This window comes from Esox lucius, chromosome 7 (assembly GCF_011004845.1).
Source record: "Esox lucius isolate fEsoLuc1 chromosome 7, fEsoLuc1.pri, whole genome shotgun sequence".
In the NCBI taxonomy this organism is placed as follows: domain Eukaryota; kingdom Metazoa; phylum Chordata; class Actinopteri; order Esociformes; family Esocidae; genus Esox; species Esox lucius.
Genome location: NC_047575.1, coordinates 26,826,194 through 26,846,118, shown reverse-complemented (window position 1 = coordinate 26,846,118; position 19,925 = coordinate 26,826,194). Strand labels below are relative to the sequence as shown.

At 40.2% G+C, this 19,925-nt stretch overlaps 2 protein-coding genes across 3 annotated transcripts in view; both read left to right on the top strand.

Moving 5' to 3' along the window:
• Positions 1-497: 497 nt before the first annotated feature.
• Positions 498-1,805, top strand: snrpd2 (small nuclear ribonucleoprotein D2 polypeptide; the record flags this gene model as incomplete). The annotated part of the gene is given in 2 exon segments (NM_001303817.1): positions 498-677; positions 818-1,805. Coding segments are annotated over 2 exon segments (364 nt in total), but the record flags the coding sequence as incomplete, so codon positions are not given.
• Positions 1,806-3,436: 1,631 nt separating this feature from the next.
• LOC105011030 (vasodilator-stimulated phosphoprotein) overlaps positions 3,437-19,925 on the top strand; it is a 30,078-nt gene continuing 13,589 nt past the window's right edge. Inside the window, exons 1-4 of one of the 2 annotated variants that reach the window (XM_013134491.4) lie at positions 3,437-3,881; positions 17,418-17,589; positions 18,884-19,064; positions 19,175-19,241. In XM_013134491.4, coding sequence (XP_012989945.2) covers positions 3,877-3,881; positions 17,418-17,589; positions 18,884-19,064; positions 19,175-19,241 — 425 coding nt within the window. In that variant the 5' untranslated portion in view covers positions 3,437-3,876. The remainder of the gene's footprint in view (positions 3,882-17,417; positions 17,590-18,883; positions 19,065-19,174; positions 19,242-19,925) is intronic. The other variant, XM_013134490.4, reaches the window with a different exon arrangement.

Below are 19,925 nucleotides of genomic sequence, written 5' to 3'. Positions count from 1 at the left end.
ATTCTATTGCTACTCTTAGATAGGAAGCTACATTTAGCTTGCTAGCTAGCTAACGAGGCTCGAATGCTTGAATAGCTAAACGTAATTATGGTAGCATGTTAGCCAAACGTGGCTGTTGCTTTGAGGTATATGTTTTAGCTTTCTGTGTTGTGTAAGTTTCCTTTTACAACCTCTTACACAACGAGTGTATGTATAGATGTGTCTTACTAGCATTTCGGTGATGTTCTATCACTTGGTGTTTAACGGCTATGTCGCAAGCTAACTAAATTAATGTAATCTCCACCCGGCAGAAGACTACTGGTAACCCTTCAGAGCATGCTTCCTCTACGTCTTTGTCTTTCCTTTCATTTTTCCAAGACAATGTGCTTCCAGTTACATCTGCATTACTTGTTTTTTTTTGGAATATTGTCTGGGTATCTGTAAGAACTCAGTGACAACTGATAGTTGTAAAGGGCTTGTTTGTGATTGATTGATGACATGCAATTTGGTCTTTATAGGAGTCTGCTGAATAAACCCAAGTCTGAGATGACTCCAGAGGAGTTGCAGAAACGAGAGGAGGAAGAGTTCAACACCGGGCCCCTGTCTGTTCTCACCCAATCTGTTAAAAGCAACACACAAGTCCTCATTAACTGCCGCAACAACAAGAAACTACTAGGAAGAGTCAAAGCCTTCGACAGGTAATTAACTTAATAACTTCAGTGATTAGAAATACTTGCTATTTATAGCTGCTTAAATAACTTTTCCGTCACCTTCTAAGTCATGAACTAACCAGATTTCAATTAACATGTAATTTCATTTTGTCTTGTTCCCTTTTTAGACACTGCAACATGGTGTTAGAGAATGTCAAGGAGATGTGGACAGAGGTCCCAAAGAGTGGCAAGGGTAAAAAGAAGTCCAAGCCAGTAAACAAAGACCGATACATCTCCAAGATGTTTCTGAGAGGGGACTCTGTCATTGTCGTGTTGAGGAATCCTCTTATCACTGGAACTGGGGGGAAGTAGACAATACATCTTGCTAAAAGTCTGTGCCACTGTTGCAAAGCAATTTGCAATGTGGATTTTTTTTTGTTGATTTTTTTTAATGTATTGGACAAATTCCAGTAGTCCCTCCCTGTTTTGGTCAGTTTCCTTCTGTTTTATATCAACAACAATGCCTGTGTTTGTCAGCAAGCGACATTGTGGACTGTTCATCTTCCTATTTAGAATAAGCAGTCACCAGTCATGACATTTAGATCTAAAACCATTGAACATGCTACAATGTTGTGGAACATTTGGATAGAAATATAATGTCTGACATCTAAAATCAGGAATTATGTTCGGTTAATTTAGGAACTTTTCTATAGAAAATGTTTCACAAAACATGACCGGGGGTATGTTTTGGCATGCCATTGGACTGATATGGATTCCTCATTCTCATCCAAGGCTAATTTCTGTAGGTTTTGAAATTATTTTGAATGATCAGCAAAGGGGATGTCTACAAAATCTGAATTTGTTGCTTCCAATGTGTTAAGGGCTGAGGAATGTGTTTTGATGTAACTTTTCATGACCATATGTGGAAAAACAAAATCATCAGGTCCCCTTTTGAACATGCCCTTTCTATTTGTGTAAAGTTATATTTCTTTATTATGCCAATACCCAAAACACGGAATGGATACACATGAATGTTGTCTAATCTTGTCATAGATGTCTTTAAGACATTTTGTACTCCAATTGGATATAGGTCTGTTTATTTTTTGAGATGGTGGTACAATTCCTACACGGAATGTAATCTTTTTGTTTGGTATTTTAATAAACTTTTTTTCTCTATTTGTGCCATGTAATGTAGCTGAATACTGCAAAGCGGGTAGGTTGTTGTTGAAATGTTTAGTTATTTGCTAAAACCGTTCTGGTGCAGGAGGCTTTGATTGTTGTCCTTAATGACATAGTAAGAGCTGAAGTACAGCGTTTATTCAATAGGATCTATGCTATATGATATGCCAGTGCCCTCTAGTGGCAGGTGTGAGTGGTTCACTGAGGATTTGGGGTTTCCTACTGTTGATAGTTTTGGTGAACTATATGGCAAAAACACCCCAAAACAACACTAACATTCATAGCTGTTAGTCACCTGATTTTAACCAAGTTTTAATAGTCATATGCATAGAGTACACAAGTCCAACTGGACAAGGAAAAACCATACACTTGTAAGTGCCTACTCAATGCTAAAAGTCATTAAAATGTATGGTAATAGCAGCAATGATAAGTATATGAGCAGGATATAGTATCCTTGGTAATGGAAGTGTGTACATTATTTACGGTGAGTGAGGGCAGTTGTGTGGCCAGTGGATCGGAGTCGTAGGTGGTCAGGTACTCAGCAATCTGATGGGCAGTGAGTAGAAACTGAGCTTGCCTGTACAACACTATGCTCTGGTACAGTTCCTGTTTGAGAGATCATGTTCACTTTCTGCCTTAAGTATGGGCCATATTATTTGTCCTTTATTGCCACAGGCCACATGTGTCAACATTAGAAATATGGATTTTGTATTTCCTGTTTTAAAAAAATATATAAGCATCAATAACTCTATTTGAAGCAAACAGGAAGTATAACTTGATCTGAAGTTGTCTGAGAAAGGATATGAAAGCCTCAAATTTCAACAGTTTAACCACTGTTAGTGCAATAGATTTGACACTGCTCTAGAGCATACAGCATTTCCACCAGCACCTTCAGGATTTCACATTCTGCTATGAGGATTTCCAAAATCATTGATGAGCCTATACATTTCAGAACTAATGCTTCAATGTGATTGCACCCACGTACAATTATAGCTACTATGTATAACTATGCCTAAGGATTTTCATACAGTATTCTACACTTTATGTACTCCAAAGTTGAGAACCTTTTGAAGGAAGAATTCACTAATACAGTTATTTAATGCCTGTCGCCAGCTAAACGTAGTCCCAATGTTTCAAATTGCTATATTCGTTATATTCCAACAGACCAGACATTGGACAAATTGGTAAGGGCTGTTCAATTTAAAGTCAATTCTACAGGGCCGAACTTCTGTGCCCCGTTTCCCAACTTCGCCTAATAAAAATATGCTTTTGTGAAACCGGGCCATGGTTTTCATATATCATATCGTGTTTAATACAGGAATGAAACCTGGGACAACAGACGATTTTTTTTTTCATGTTCATGTCCAGTGAGTGTAAACCAGTTGGATAACTTTTAAAAACCCTTAATTGAACAGCCCAGTTTAGGGCAAATTCACGTATATTGGCTCAACTGAACGTAGGCTCGACGTTTACGCATATACAGATAAACACAAATTAAGTTGCTACGTGAAATTAAACCTATCACCCTAATTTAAACCATAGAGCCTTCGTTTAAAGGATCTCCGCTTCTGTTTCAGATACAAATCTTCTAGTCGAGCCTGCAACGTAGATTAGCTGGCAAGTCTAGTAGAGCGTTTTCACCGGGGAGGGATGATTTCACAAGCTTGCCATCGGTCTATTAACAGTTGTTGTATAAAGCTATTTTTACATCTGCAGTTGCCACAAAGTGCTATTTATCCACAGATACCAAGCTTGAATCGCAAGGAGCAAGCAACACAGATGTGGAAAGCGCCGTGTCTATGAAAACTCCCTACCTTACACTACCCCATTTTTAGTCATCCATTGACCCTCCTCCCCTTGAACCAGGAAACTGTCGTGGTGTGCCGCCAGGCCGCCGTCTATTTTGCCCATTCGTGAATAGCCCGATTGGGGTGACTAGACTGATACATGCGTGTATCATCAACATTTTACCATCATTATATCTTATGTCTTCGATTTTTCTACACCGGCTTTTTACCCGAAACCAATTATTAAGCTTGGGAGAGAAGATTTACAGTCTCGCCAAACAATGAGGTAAGGCCGTGGAAAATTCTGATTTAATTATCTCGTGTTTTAGATATGCTATAACAATGTCGTATTTTAATGTTGTAGTTAATTGCTATAGTCATTATTTATTGAAAGCAACACATTTTAACATAATGGTAGATAGACGTGTCATGTATTTTCTTTCAAAAGGAAAATGTAACACAAAAGAGGCAACGAACATGATTTATGATTTAGATTGCGTGCACTAATGGGCACAGCGTTTTGAAAATAGTGCGAACCTTATACTACCGGTTTTAATATAATTGTTATTTGATTAAACATGACCATATTCTGATTTATCGGTTGTATTTAGAGTTTTCTTTTTACTGTAGCCAGTTAATTAGATTGGCCTGTATCTCAGTTCATTCTGATGGCTATAACATAACTGCTGTGCACGAAGAAAATAATGCAGTGTCACATTTCCTCCAGGAGAGTAGATTCCCTTTAGATATGGCCCAATTGAAAACTTCTGCATATTGATGCTTATTTTAAACAATTCTGATTCAAGGCAACTCGCTGTGGCAGTTTGGTAACTGAACTTCTTGAAGTTGTTGACAATGACAAGACGTTCTGGCCTCGATGACAGGATATCTAGATTGGTTAAACAGATAAGGTGCGCTATTAAAGCCAGAACTTACTCTGTGCAATTGAATAACGAAAGCCCAGATTTCTTCCAAGGAAAATTCCGGAATGAACCAATTTGCACTACAGTCTTTTAATATCATTTATCTGATTATCTTATCCAGAGCGATTTACAATGGGGTGCATACGTTGCGGACCAGTGTAAAACGTATTGACAATCAGAATCAAACCAACAACAATTGTTCAATCAACTGAGATCTAAGGGAATTCCCAGCCTCCTTATAACCCCGAGGCTTGTTTCCTAAAATATAAATGGAAATGATGTGTGTGTGTGTGTGTGTGTGTGTGTGTTTCACGTCTGGTTGTGCTTGGGTGTGCGCGCCCATGCACTCGTGCCATAGCAATTTCTAAGCCTGTCCACATAAGGTAAGACTTCAGAAGTCAGGTCATCCTTTGGTGTTTTATTATCCCAGTAGCACTGGTGTGAGCAGGGAACCTCTCAGCCTGCTATAGAGGATGACTGCAGTAGCCTAATCCCTGAGGTATCAGTGGAGAAGGCCTAAAGCGCCCCACCAGAGTGGGATTCAGATTCCATTAAAACTCATCCTTAATTACATTACGTCATGTGGAGACTGCTGTCATAAGTCCCAGGAAATGCTGCCAGTAAATTAAACTCAATCTGATTGATTGGTGGATGGTTGGGTGTGTGAATGGATGTGTATTTCATGGGATGAGTCTCAGTATCACGAAATTAAATTAAAATGTGTCTATATGTTGAGTGAAGGCTTAATAGAACGTGTTTAGTTTGGATGTTGGGTGAAAAAAATCATAATGTTTTTGCCCTATAGAAAGTTTTGGTACAGACTACACTAACTTGTCCAATGTTTAATTAACTTAGTAGGCTAGTTTATTAGTTTTAAAGTTAATGTTAGATGGCTTACTAGTATTTTATCAAACTGGAAAATTGGAATCCATGATTAGATTTTCTCTACATCACCAATAGAATAAATAAATAGTAGTAATAGCCAATTTGTATCAAAATCACCTTAAATTAATTTAATTCAACTTAGTTTTGGTACTAATTATTGATTTGGCAATAATATTAAATACATTTTCGCTTGCCTGTGATATTTATCCTTGATTGCAGAAAACAGTTTTTGTTTTATAATTTTCAAGGAAAAAGAAATTAATTTGTTACTTTGTTTTCTGATTAATACATTCTGCATTGGGGCTTTAAAATGCAGGGAATTCATATTAAATTCTGTTGAATTGTCTGGTTAGGACATTTAGGCCATTTAGACATGATGGCCAATCAAAATTTGTTGACTAGCCAGGTTCAAAATGAAGATTTTGCAAGTCATTGAGAACAACATGCTAAATTGAAAAGATCTTAAGATGATGGTAAAACTACCTCTTTATTCATCCACCTAGCAAAAAAAATCTGTCTGGGTGGGAGAAATCCTGATCTGATATTGGGGCTTATAAGACCAATAGGATGGTTTGTATGGTTGAAGGGTGTGTGCTTCAGGATGTGATGCTCCGGAATGGATACAAGTAGTGCCGGAATACTATAAGGAGAATACAATATACAATATAATACAATATACTAGTTCTCCATTATAATTTCATAATATAAAGCACCTACCTTTAGTCAGCTCAGAACAAAACCAAAAATAAAGGAGCTGGGCCACCAAGATTATCTGTATAGGATGGGAGAAGCTGGGAGAACCATAAGCCAGGAGATGTATGAGTAAAGAGCAAGGATTGGAGAGTAGAAGATGTTCTTGGATCAGGCATAGTAGGAAGGGGTGTGGTTTAGACCATTGGAAGCCTGTTGTAGTGGCATGACCCTTCACAACCAATGCTGAATTCTGCTGCAGTTCAGCATTTTTAGTTTTTCTCATTATTTATGTTGTTCTGCCAAGGCAGACATTGAATTTGGTTGCTCCAGTGTTGATCTACATATTGTAAGCACAGTGCCTTGATGTTGTTGGTGACATTTCAAAGAGATTGCACGCTCTGAGAGGACATACTCTAACCTTAACAATAACTTCTGCTTAACCCTAACCTCAACTCTTACTGTGTTTTAAAGTTAATCTTCAATTGAAGGACTTCAGAGTTCTGGTATGAGCGCCACAGTCAGCATTTTATGGTGGCGCTTTAGGGGCAGTTTAATTTCGGTCTTTGGGGCAGATATGTCTCCAGAACAAGATTCATGACGTAAATGGACAACCTGCAGTTAAGACTAGGCTTAAACTTTGTCACGAAAACAGTATCTATACGTCAGTATTATGAAATCATGGTTACTGAAAATGGATCTGCAGAGAGGGAAGCAACCTTAACGGAAGTTAATAGGGGAGTACAAAGGGTGAACGGATGTGACTGCGAAGTAGGGTTGCACGATATTAGAAATAACTGACATTGCGATATTTTGTTTTTCTGCGATATATATTGCGATATGAAAAAACAGAGGATGTTTTCAGAAAGAGCTTTGGCTAATCAATCTGACAGTCTGTATCCTTCATTCTTCCCCAGCCCCATCCTCTACAATTACAATTTATGAAACCTATGAACATTTTTATATTTCAGAACAGGTTGCTAGGTAATAATATGTTACAGTAATAGTATAGCAACAGTAGTAAAATAGAATGCACAATTGGGCATAACTTAGCAACTGCAAGATGCAGTCTGTGGCCAAAGCACTGGAATCTGGTCCACTTGTTCAGGTGCAGCCTTCACCATGTTCGCGGCACCATGTTCACTACTCTCATCTAGGCCCCAATCAGCTAAAGCTTCTTTCATCCCTGTTGCGATGTTCTCACTTGTATGATCCTCTGGTAAAAATTCAGTTTGCAAACAGCGACTTTTCAGGTGGAAGTCCTCATTAATATAGTGTAAGGTCAGACTTATGTAGGGCTCCTTTGATCAAACAAATTGGTTGTGTTGCCTTGTATTGTGGTAACAATTGCAAGGCACTCTCGACAAAGTAACTGTTTTTGGTCAACATCATCCTGTCTGTAGCCGAAATATCTCCATGTAATTGACGATTCATTTCTTTTTGCAACCAAATTCTCAATTTTGTCCTTTTCTGCCTGTTCCTGGCTCATCATTTCATCACACGCGAGCAGAGCCTGCATGTCAACCTTGTGCAGCACCAAACTCCATGTTTAAAATAATAATTATTATAATTAACTGTGTATCCAATAACCCATAAATCAGAGTAAATTACCTTATATCAGACAGATATAATCCTGGTTTTCCATTAGAAAAAAATATATGTATCGTAGACTGATATATGTTTACCTTACTAAATTGTTCTGCGATGTGACTATTGCGGATGCGTACATCGCAGTGTCGATGCTGAAACGATATATTGTGCAGCCCTCCTGTGAAGGACATTGTATTATAGTCAACCATCACTTCATGACTTGTCACTTTACCGTTCAACAAAGGCTTTGTAAACGTGACCGAAATGGGTGTGTGGCCAGTGGATAGATGGAAGGGGAAGGATGAGGAAGGCAAGGCTGGTTGTGACACACGTTTATCACTTCTACATGCAGAGTCTTCCGCTATGTGGCTGTCTGGTCTTCACTGTGGTTAATAAAGCACATATAACACCCCTCTAATACCACTCCGTGTTTTGGGTGTTTGTGGCTGGAACCAGCTTAGTTGTCTCCATTGATGATGCAAGTACTGACAATAGCAGCAGGATACATTCTGAAGTGAACAGAAACATGTTTGGTTAGACACAACCAAAAGCCTCTAAACTCACTGGACATCATGCAAAAAAGTCCCGAAACATACAGCGACTGAAACTTCAGTGCAGGCCCAGCAGATCTTCACTAGGGAAGATACTCAGCGTCCGGTGACACATTGGTCACACATTTCGGGGTATTATTGCATGCAAAGGATATGCAACAAAGTAGACTGAACAAAAATATAAACACAACATGTGAAGGGTTGGTCTCGTTTCATGAACTGCAATGAAAGATCCTAGAGATATTCCATATTGCACAAAAAGCTTATTTCTTTTGTTAACATCTTAATTTCTTTTCATATTTGGGTGGACATACCCAATTACATTTTAAAGTGCTGGTATATAGAGACAAAATAAGAAAAATAAAACTATCCAAATACTTCTGAGTTCATTAAGTCATTTAGCTGATGCATTTATGCAGAGTTACTTGTAGTAGAGTGAATGCATTTTTATACTTTGGAAGCGTCATATATTTACAAAACCTCGCTGCAACTCCAAAACCGAACCTTACCCCCTGACCTTAATTGTAACCTTAACGACAGAAGTGACATTTACCCTAAACCTGAAAATAGCACTTTCCTCTTGGGAATCGGTCAAATGTCCCCACAAATAAAAAAACATTCTGGGTGGAGCATTTTTCTGGTCCCCATCAGGATAGTAAGACATGAAAACACATGACAATAATTGACATTTCTCTGTAATTTATGTATGAGAGGCTTGCCTTAGCTAAGTAAAAAAAAGTAGGCCTACATATATTTGTAACTGTGACTTCTTTCTATACTTCCTAATGTTATATTTACCTCTAGAGTGTGTCTCTGGTTTTTATGTTCTTCTAGAATAAGTCTTTAAATAGGTACTGTATGTAGCAGGGTGAGAAGATTTGATGACACACATTTTATAAAAAGCCCATCATGTTCGAGGTGTGAAGCATGTTTGAAAGGCGAGCTGTATGAGTTGATATTTTTGAACTGTAGGTAGGGATATTCTTTTGCATCCGTATGCATTTATTTGTCTGAGTGAAGCCCAGGCTGCAGTCATTGTTGACCAAAGGTGTTGTATTTACTGTTTATAATAAGCCTGGACCTGGCTAGAGTGAGTCAGGTTGTGAGTCAGGCTAATGAAATGCCTGCTCTGGTTCCTCTTTTTTTAGCTTAAATACGCAGTATTTGCTTCATGTTCTTGTCTCCTCACTCCATCTGCACTGATCAGAAAATACTGCCTAAGAATTGTCACTAGGTTTACACCGATAAGAAGATTCTTGACCAATAGCTACCAATAGCTGATATTCATACAACACAATACAGATGTTTTGTCGGTTCTGTACCAAGGGCATACATTTAAAAGCAAATGTAGCTTCTGAGTAGAGAAAAAACAACAATAGGACAGATTAATTGAGGAAAATGTACATTATAAGAACTACTTGAGGATATTAGATGTGTGAAATTATCGACCATATTTGAAAAAATTGGCAGATACAGATTATTGTAATTGCCTTTTATTGTACAATACCAATTGCTGGTTGATATATCTGTGTATTCTTAATTGTCACACTGACCCCCTGTGATTACCTTTGGATGGGAGTTAGCTGTGGGCAAAGATAAGGGTCACACAGAGAGCATTCATTATAAGAGCTCATGCTAAATAACCCTCTTTGTTTAATAACATTTTACAAAGCTGGAGAGTGAAATGTCCCCTATAAGTGATGATCTCGGATCAGATCTAGGACCTATCCATAAAGATGCTGTGTGGAGATGGTGCTATCATTTCAGCCAGCAGTTGTACTGTACAAGAGATGCTCATAAGCTAAAACAGGTCTACTTTTTTTGCTTGACAAATCATCTGAGTGTGGATTGCACAACCCATTTCTTGTTGATGTGATATGCCAAAAATGTGTCCTGTTTTAGCTTGTAATACATTATGAATCCAAACAATGTCTCCCTGCACACTAATGTTAATTCAGTGTATTTGATGGCATTCAAGCCACTAGTGAATAGGAAGTTGCAGCGTTGCTCTTAACCAGGAAGAGGAAGTGGCATTAACACTGAATTATCATGTCATCACTTTGTCTTCACTACAGCATCGCACGTCACATCTGTGTGTTACTTGTCTGTTGTTGTCTGTGTGGGAGAGATCCTGGTTTCACTATATGTGGGGACCAAATGTCCTGGCAAAACCAGACCACTCAGTCCCCACAACAGTTTCTAGCCAGTCCCCACAGGGAAAAAGGCTGTTTCCGGCTTAGGAGTTAGGTTCAGGGTAAAAGTTACCATTGGGGTTAGTTCAATAACTGGGCTTTGATTTGGGTTTAAGGAAATTAAGGTTAGGATGAGGTTTAGGAGATGGGAATTAGGAATCGTCCCCACAACAACAGTAGTGTCTGTGTGTGTCTGTGTGTGTGTGTGTGTGTGTGTGTACTTCCTGTCCCGGCCTAGACATAAACACTGAAAGAAAAGCATGTGAAAGTGATAAGATTATAGCTTCTTTCGCGGTAGCTGTTCTCCATGTAGCATAATTGGCCTTGGAAATGTCTGGCACAGAGTGCTAAATCTTTCAATACTCTGAGATCTAGTCAACACACAGTAGTTGATTCAGGCTCTCCAGTTTAGCATTAGAGAACAATACGTCGCAAGAACTCAAAGCCTTAGACACACGCTGATGTTTTAAATGTGTTCAAGAACCTTTCGTGGCTCAGTTGTTTTCATTCCATTATGTTTGTTTGTGCATCCTGCTTCACTTTTTGTATGTAACTGGCCTTTGTGTGTGTGTCACCTGAATGTCTGCATTGCAGAATAGTACACAGGCACCACACAGGCTCCGTCAACAAACCCAACCCCTGATACGCACAACTAGAAACAAACGGCCATTAAGGTGACTGAGAGTGGGAGTGATGAAGTGAAAAGTGCTGGAAGGTGAGCGAGGTATGCTGAGGTGTTGACTGTGAAACAGCGTAGAGACAGACGGATGTGGGGGGGGTGGGGGGGGGTTAGAAAGCAGTTGATAGTAATAGAAACAGATGGTGGGATTGTCCTAGAGGCAAAGGAGTTGGTGAAGAGGGAAAATGGGGTGAGTAGAGGCGCACGTGCTAAATTGCACTGCAGCATCAGAAACCGCTAGTCCTTACCCATTAATGTCTGACTGCTGTTATAGCATACCACTGTGTTGTTTTTCAGGTAACCGTTGAGGTGATATTGTGATTTCCATTTTTTTTTTTTTATGTATAAAGAAGTTGGGTTGATGAATTGTTTTTGATCGTGCACTCATATCCCGGCCAGATGATGTTGTGTAGTAGATGGTAGAATTACTGTCTGCCTAACTGAGGAAGGAGGATTGAAATTCATAAATATACATGAAACATGGAATGCATGTATATTTGACGTGTATCAAATATAGTGTTGAAATTCAACACTACTGTTGTTTGCTCCTTGGGGTTTAAGGCCAGGTGTTTTGTAAAAGCACTTTGTGACATCTGTTGATGTAAAAAGGGCTTTATAAATACATTTGATATCTTACAGCATAATTGAGAAATAATAAATAGTTGGCTTATTTGTTATTTTGGCATTTTCTAGTCGTCTTTAAGACTTTACAATGTTCCATCTTAGGTGCTGCAATGCAACAAAGCATTTTTTAAATTAAGCCTTACAGCTTGTTCTGTATTTTGATCATGATCTTCGGCTCCCCCCCCCCCATGTATTATATGCACATAATACAGGCATATTAAAGTTCTGGAGTAGGATCTTTTGTACTTTTATAATTGACCATGACTGCATATGAATTTGTCTTTGTTCTGTTCCGAGACCAGAAACGAAACCAGGTATAGAGCCCCGAGTCTGCTGGCTGTGCTTGTGTGGTTTCCTGCACTGTGCAGATACCAGGCAAGCCAAAACCAAACCAGCCCATATTAGGAAGCAGTTTTTGAAAGCAGGAAGAGCAGTACTCAGATTCCTCTGGGCAGGAAGCTGGAGATGATTTTAAGTCTCACACCACCAACACTTCGCCGAAGAGGAGGAAACAGCTGAGACTTTCTCACACATTGTCTGTCTTGTCACACTTTTGACCTTGTGTAGTTGAATTAGACTAAGAGAATCCAAAATGGCACCCACTTCAGACAGCCAATGAGTTTCTGTACCATGTCTTTAAAAGTGAAGAGGGACAGGTCGACCATGCTGTTGTCAGTTGTGCCAGAAGTTGCCACCTCAACAACACTGCAAAAAGACAATAGTATCTCCTGTGCACATGATTTTACCGCTGCTTGTTATGACTGCTCATGTGTTGTAGTAACTGTTTCTTTTCTTTCTTTGTCTGGTACTCATCTCCCTTCCCTTCAGTTGTTTATGTGATTACTTAGTACTGGTCATGCATTTCATTGAACAAGTGTGCCAAATAAGCAGAAGTGACCATATCTCTTTTCTGTAAAACATTACTCTGTTACACCAAATGTATCTACTTTAGCTGTCCGGAAGTTTTTATTGTTCTTGCTGCCATAAAGCAACAAGGATAGCAGCAAACTCACATAACTAATAGAAATAGTCTTGTTGTTACTTCCCCTTTGGGGAATTACAGTTTTTTTCACAACTGCTAACACACCTTTCCTGAATATGTACTAGATTTTGTCAAAAATTTAAACACACTCGTCGAAACACAGCAAATTAACCTATCACCAGACTCACTCAAAATTAAACATTGCCCCCAAAAGTCACACAAAAGGATAAAATACAATGGCACTACTGAGAGAAAAGTGTTATATTCTAGAAAAGACTAGAGGGAAAAGTGTCATGGTCTAGAGAAGACTAGAGGGAAAAGTGTCATGATCTAGGGAAGACTAGAGGGAAAAGTGTCATGGTCTAGGGAAGACTAGAGTGAAAAGTGTTATAGTCTAGGGAAGACTAGAGTGAAAAGTGTTATAGTCAAAAAAAAAAATTTCAATTTTGCCTCAGCATCCTGTATCATAGCTGGGCCAGAGAGATTCACTTGTCAGGATATATTTTCGGTCTGTATTCGCGTTGCACAATATTGACAACATTTAATATTGCGATATCGATTATGAATATTGCGATATCAATATTCATTTTAATATTCTTATACCTATTTAAAACATAAAAGTTATGGGAAGACCCATCAAAATAGATTAATCACATATGAAAACAATAGGTTTTCTCACAACACGAGGGTTTATTTCCACAGTCATATTGGACATAAAGACCATGTCTACAGAACAGGACATATTGTACTCATGGTACAGCATAACTGCCAACCCTGTCCAACTTTTTAGAGTACCAAAATGCGCGTGGCAAATTGGGGTTCGGATCTGCTTTTTGCGCTTGCCGTGGCCTTCATTGTACATCTAATACATCCCACTTGTACATACATTATACTTAATACGTACACACTTTCTGCCCTCTATTATTTGCACTTATGTTTATATGCTAACTGCATTTCATTGTACTGTACTTGTACGTTCAACGACAAAATTAGAATTTAATCTCAAATTTTTCTTAGGATATGCCCCCAAGTTTAGTCTCTACTGTAGAAGAACGGTTCTTAACTCTCAAACAAGGCCAGTCAAAGGTATTGGCTTTTTGGACACGGTACTTAATACTAAAAGCAAAGTCATTTTGAAAACATATAAACAAATTATTGCTTGGACACTGACTGCAAACTAGCTACACCAAGTTTTGTAGGCTACCGCAAAGGGAATCTGAGCGCTGTTCGCTGGAATAGACTGCCAAGATGTTTATATTAATTTTGGATTATACTTTTGTAACGCTGTGACGAGAATCAAAAGTCCAGTTACAGTCTATCACTTAACTTTTGGCCACTAACGTTTCCTCTCATATCTCCGTTGTTTCATTGTCTCCCTGAGCCACACCCATCTTTCTTTTCTGTCCTTTTCTTTCGCTCTTCTGACTCGCTTCGCTTTCTCTCTCTCTTTCTTTCCTTTTTTCTTTCACCCCTCTCATTTTGCTGTCTCCATCCCACTCACACGCTCTCGAAGTGTGGACACACGTCTCGTGGGATGTTCCATAGAGTCTTGCGTGTAGTGGACCCGTGTATTCACACTTGCCAATGAAACATGATCATTCTATAGCAATTTCAAGCTGGCTGTAAATCAACCTCACAGCCAATGAACGCATCTCTCCACAAAATAAACGGAATATCGCATTCTTTCTGCGACATTTTCGATTTTGTTATTGCACAACGTGATATTGAGATAACGGTATTGAGTCAATATATCGTGCACCCCTAGTCTGTATACCTTGAAAAATGCCTGTCTTTAAATATTCTTCTTGACTAGATTTCTCTAAAAGTATAGTTGTTTTCAACAACCATGTTTACAATGGCTTGTTCTTGGCCTAAAAAATCATGCATTGTCTTCCTCTGTAAACTTTCCCCCTTTAATTCTACAAAAATAAATGTATTTTATATTTAGTGAGTACAAGTTCATGTTATTTTTCTGTTCTGTCTTGTGTGTGTGTGTGGTAATGCATGCAGAGTTTAGATTTTTTTTGGGGGATAAGTTGGGATAATTGATGCCAAAGTGATACAGCTCAAGTTTGGCTGTACTCTCAGTCCAGCTTTCCTCATTGTCTCACCATGTCAGGGGAGGCGCTGGGGGGTGGCTTGTGGTCGCTCAAGCAACCCCAAGAATTGGCAAAGCAACCCCAGAAAGTTGTAAGCATAAATGTTTTCCCTTTCTATTGGCAATTTTTGTCTTTGCCATTTTTTGCAGATAAATAGCAGCACAATATTGTGAAGCAACCGCTCATAAAAGCGAGTAACTAGACAAACGCATCCCCACCCCCCATCCCGGGAAGAAAAATTATGAGCACCTGCATTGTTTTGTTAAGCAGTCCCATAGCAACCCCAGTCAATAAGTGCTGGCACCGCCCCTGCACCATGTTCAAGAAAATGGTCAAGTACAGTGTCACGAATGTCATAAGGCCACCACCTATTAGGGATGTCACGATACCCTTAATTTATACCAGAAATGTTGTAGTCAATACCAATAGCAGTGAAATTCCATGATTCTCGATACCCAATTCGATACCACATAAAAAAAAATAAAAAATAAATCTCATGTACTTTAACATACATTCCTTTAATAGAAACATTTGAACATTACAAAAAAACAACAGTGGCATGTAGCCTCTGGTTGATACTGTGACAGGAACATTTGAGATTTCAGTTCTCGGCTGAATAACTGTAAGAAAACAGCAGAGGCTACACGTACACACACCCCTACTCAGAGTGGAAACAGTAGTTTAAATTTACTGACACGGTGACTGACCATTAGACCAGAAATATTTATTTAAAACGCAAATGTCATGTTTTGATGACAGATGACAGACTGAATGGTAAGGACGGTAGCCTACTATTACGAGCTATGGTTACATTACGTTAGCCTTAACATGCTAGCCTTTAGTGTTTATTGCAAACGTCGTATGGAACATAGTTGGATAGGCTACACAGCAATGCCAGCTGTCTCAAACAAAAATAATGGTAACGTGTATTTTAGGATAAGAATATAACAAGGATAACACTTGGGATGCGTTGTTAATGTAACATGAATTGAAACTAACGCACCTTGAATTATTTAAATTAACCTGGATGTTTTGTCTTTGAGGTGCATTGCAAGTTGGAAGGGTTTCCTTTAGTATCGAATGTTCGAAGGCATCGTTTGCATATTGGTTTTTGCGAATGTATTACTTGCTGACCATCCGCCTCGAACGCAAAATACTTCCATACACGACTCTTACTGGTTTTCTTTTTAACGATTCGAGGTGGAGCTGCAGCTGCACTTGTCGCCATCTTTCACGTGTTGGATCCCCGGTACCTATGTTACTGTACAAAAACGACTACCACCTATCATTCTTCCTCTTCCTCTCTACCTCTGCTGTTGTCATCAGTTGTTCCAAAACAGCAATGAGCTTACTTGTGCCCCTTTAATTCATGCCAACATCCTGATTGCTTGTTGACTTGTGGACATCATTGACCCACCACCAAACTGGTCATGCTGGATGATGTTGCAGGCAGCATAATATTCCTACACGGAGTCTCCAGACTCTCTCATGCCTGTCACATGCTCAGTGTGAACCTGCTCTCGTCTGTGAAGAGAACGGGGCGCCAATGGCGGACCTGCCAAATCTGGTGTTCTCTGGCGAATGCCAATCTAGCTGCGCATTGCTGGGTTGTGAGCCCAGGTCCCTCTAGAGCAGAGGAGTCAAACCGGTTCCACGGAGGGCCGAGTGTCTGCAGGTATTCGCTCTCACCTTGTACTTGATTGATTAATTAGGTCACTAATTGGTTAGTTTCTACCCTCATCTGGTTGTTTAGGTCTGAACTGGGAACCAATTTATAGGAAAAACCAAAAACCTGCAGCCACTTGGCCCTCTGTGGAATCGGTTTGACACCCCTGCTCTAGAGGATGTCGGGCCCTCATGCCACCCTCATGGAGTCTGTTTCTGACAGTTTGGTCAGAAACATGCACACCAGTGCTCCTCCTGTTCCTCCTCACACAAAGGAGCAGATACCGGTCCTGCTGCAGGGTTGATGCGTTTCTTCGGCCCTGTCCAGCTCTCCTTGGTAACGGACCGTCTCCTGGTATCTCCTCCATGCTCTTGAGACACAGCAAACCTTTTTGCGATGGCACATATGGATGTGCCATCCTGAAGGAGCTGGAGGTACCGCCTCATGCTACCAGTATTGAGAAGGACACTAGCAAAATACAAAACTAGAGAAGAAACAATCAGGAAAGATAAAGAGAGAGCAATTGTCTGTGGCCACCTGTTGTCAATTTGATGTGCACCAAAACCGTTGACGTTGATTCGCAGTCTTATGCTTATGCTTCCTAACTGGACAGATTAATCTCCCTGAAGTTTAATTGAGTTGGTGTTATACTGTGATGATTACGTTTTCCCTTGAGCAGTGTACATTAGTCAAACAATTTCTATAGATTACAGTAATCTCCCCAGCAGAAAGTGGGTTCTGATGCCTTCTTCCTCTCTGAAGAACAGCACTATTTGAGATAAAGCTGTCATAAAGGGAAAGGTTGGCTACTTTGAAGAATCTAAAATATAAAATGTATTTTGATTTGTTGAACACTTTTTGACTCCGTTGTAGAAATTAAGAAATACATAGGTGTGTGTGTTTGTGTGTTTAATATGAAGATGTCTCTCTGTCTGTCTCAGTGAGTCCAGTATCTGCCAGGCCCGGGCCACAGTCATGCTATACGATGATGCCAACAAGCGCTGGGTGCCGGCCGGCGTTGGGGGTCAAGCCTTCAGCAGGGTCCAGATCTACCACAACCCGGTGGCCAACACCTTCCGAGTGGTGGGACGGAAGATGCAGGCCGACCAGCAGGTAACCAGTCTCCACACAGACACGCTCACACACATAGGAACTGCTGGGAGGTCTCCACAGAGGGCCTGCTGAAGGCTGGACAGGATGTGGTCTAGGGGCAGGTTTGTTAGTTGCACCATTTCATTTCAAGATGCTGGTGAAAAGAGGTTCTGTGTGTTAAGGAGCAGTGAGAAGAGTGACTGAGCTGCGGAAGTCATCAGTCTGAAAGTGATTCACAAAGTTGTCCACAGAGAGGGAAGGAAGAGGAGGTGGAGTAGTTTCCTTAGGTTAGATCAGTGTTTCTCAGCCCTGGGCGCCCCCCCCCCCCCCGCCCTGCATGTTTTAGATCTCTCCCTGCTCTGTCACACCTGAGTCAAATGATCAGCTCATTATCAAGTCCTTCATGAGCTGCATCATGTATGTTAGGGCAGGGAGAGATCTAAAACATGCAGGGCAGGGGGTTGAGAAACACTGGGTTAGAGGAAGAAGCGTGACATTTGGTGTAATAGAAAGTGATCTTTCTATAGGGAGGAAAAGAAGAATATAAAACAATGTCATGTAAAGCCATCTTCCTGTTTATCTCTGCTCTCTCTTTCTCACTTCTGTTTCTTTGTGAAAGTACCTCAGCTTTCATGCTAACACCTTCCTTTCACACTGGGGTATTGCTACAATAGAAGAGTTCGCCTCACTGGCACTAGCTTACACAGGCCTAAAGGTTATGCTAGTTTATCTTAACTTGTCCTCGCATGTCATTTCTAAAAGCTATGTTGCTTTTGAAAGGGCAGTAGAGGGTCAATAGTAGACCCATGTTAAGTGACTAAAAGCAGGAAATTGGAAATGTTTTGCTTTCAATGGACAGTGAAGTCTGTGTATATCACAACCTCCAAGACCTCCCAAAGATTCAAGAGCAGTAGTTTCTCATGTTAGGGCAAATCTGTCAGGCAGTAATGCCTCAGAAATATGGCTTTTGTAACGCATGGATAGGCGTTAAGGACTATGATATGGAGATTCATTTTGCAGTGGTATAGTCTGAGATTTGTTGTGTGAGACCATGTCAAGTTAAATGTAAAATGATTGAGGAGGTATATAGCTACCTATCCTCCCAAACTGATGCTGAGCTGTTCATCCTCTATTTAGCTTTTTTGAATGCAGGGAGGTATCTGAAGAATATTCTGGGGAGGTTACAGCTTTCTCTCTGATTTCAGGAGGCAAAAGTTTCTTCTAGTTACAGATCTCTGTCACAAGCACACATTTTTCATCATTCAGTGAACAGTAAAAAAACGAAATCATTCATTGCCTCTTACTTCACTACCAGGTGGTGATCAACTGTCCAATCGTCAAGGGGCTGAAGTACAACCAGGCCACGCCCAACTTCCACCAGTGGCGGGACTCCCGGCAGGTGTGGGGTCTGAACTTCGGCAGCAAGGAGGATGCTGCCCTCTTTGCCAATGGCATGATGCATGCCCTGGAGGTTCTGAGTGCGGTCGCCGACTCTGGTACAAACCTCCATTATTATCACTCTCCCAGGTTTGGGACACTTCGGTATATGGTGGAGGAAAGTGGGGATGGGACTGTTTTGGGATTCACCGTCTTTTTCTCTCTTCAGGCTACTCCTCTCTCCCCCGCCCACCTCAGAATGGACCCTCCCCAGAAGAGCTGGAGCAGCAGAGAAGGTACCATTTACATCGTATTGTTTTCTTCTGTTGTCACGTTAACAGTTCTTAGAGGTGCAGTCCGGTCACGTGATCATCCGTCGGAAATCGCTTTCCAGCTGAACAGCCCCAGCATGCAAACAGTTGTTGGTTTTAGAGTGGCAACCGATTCTAGCCTATTAAAACAGTGACAGCAGTGAATCCCCCCCATGACTGGCTGCACACCTGAACCTGATTAGGATCGGGGGGGGGGGGGGGGGTAACTGGGGCACAGTGAGGTAAATGTATTAATGGTGTAATTTTTGAGGAGCTTTTCAATGCGGTGATCATGTGACCAGATTGCTATGTGTACCTTTGAATACGGTGTATGAATGTAAAGCTGTTGTTTTATGTTATCTGCAGCAAGGATGGCTTAATATTCCCATTTTGTGATTAGGTGCATATGTTGGTTTGTTCTGTGTCAGCAGAAGGAAGTTGTCGTACTGCAGTTGTTGTTGTTTTTATTGTTATAGTTGTACAGCTGAGGGACGCCTGGCATTGCGTGTATCTGAGTCAAATTTACTACATATGTATGTTGTAGTTATTAAGCCAGAGCTTAATTTGCCACTATAACAGAATGTTATAGCCCAAAAAGGGTCTGCAGTCAGTCAAAGTTAATAAAAAAATTGTATACAAATACATGCTATTACACCAACAGCTAATAGC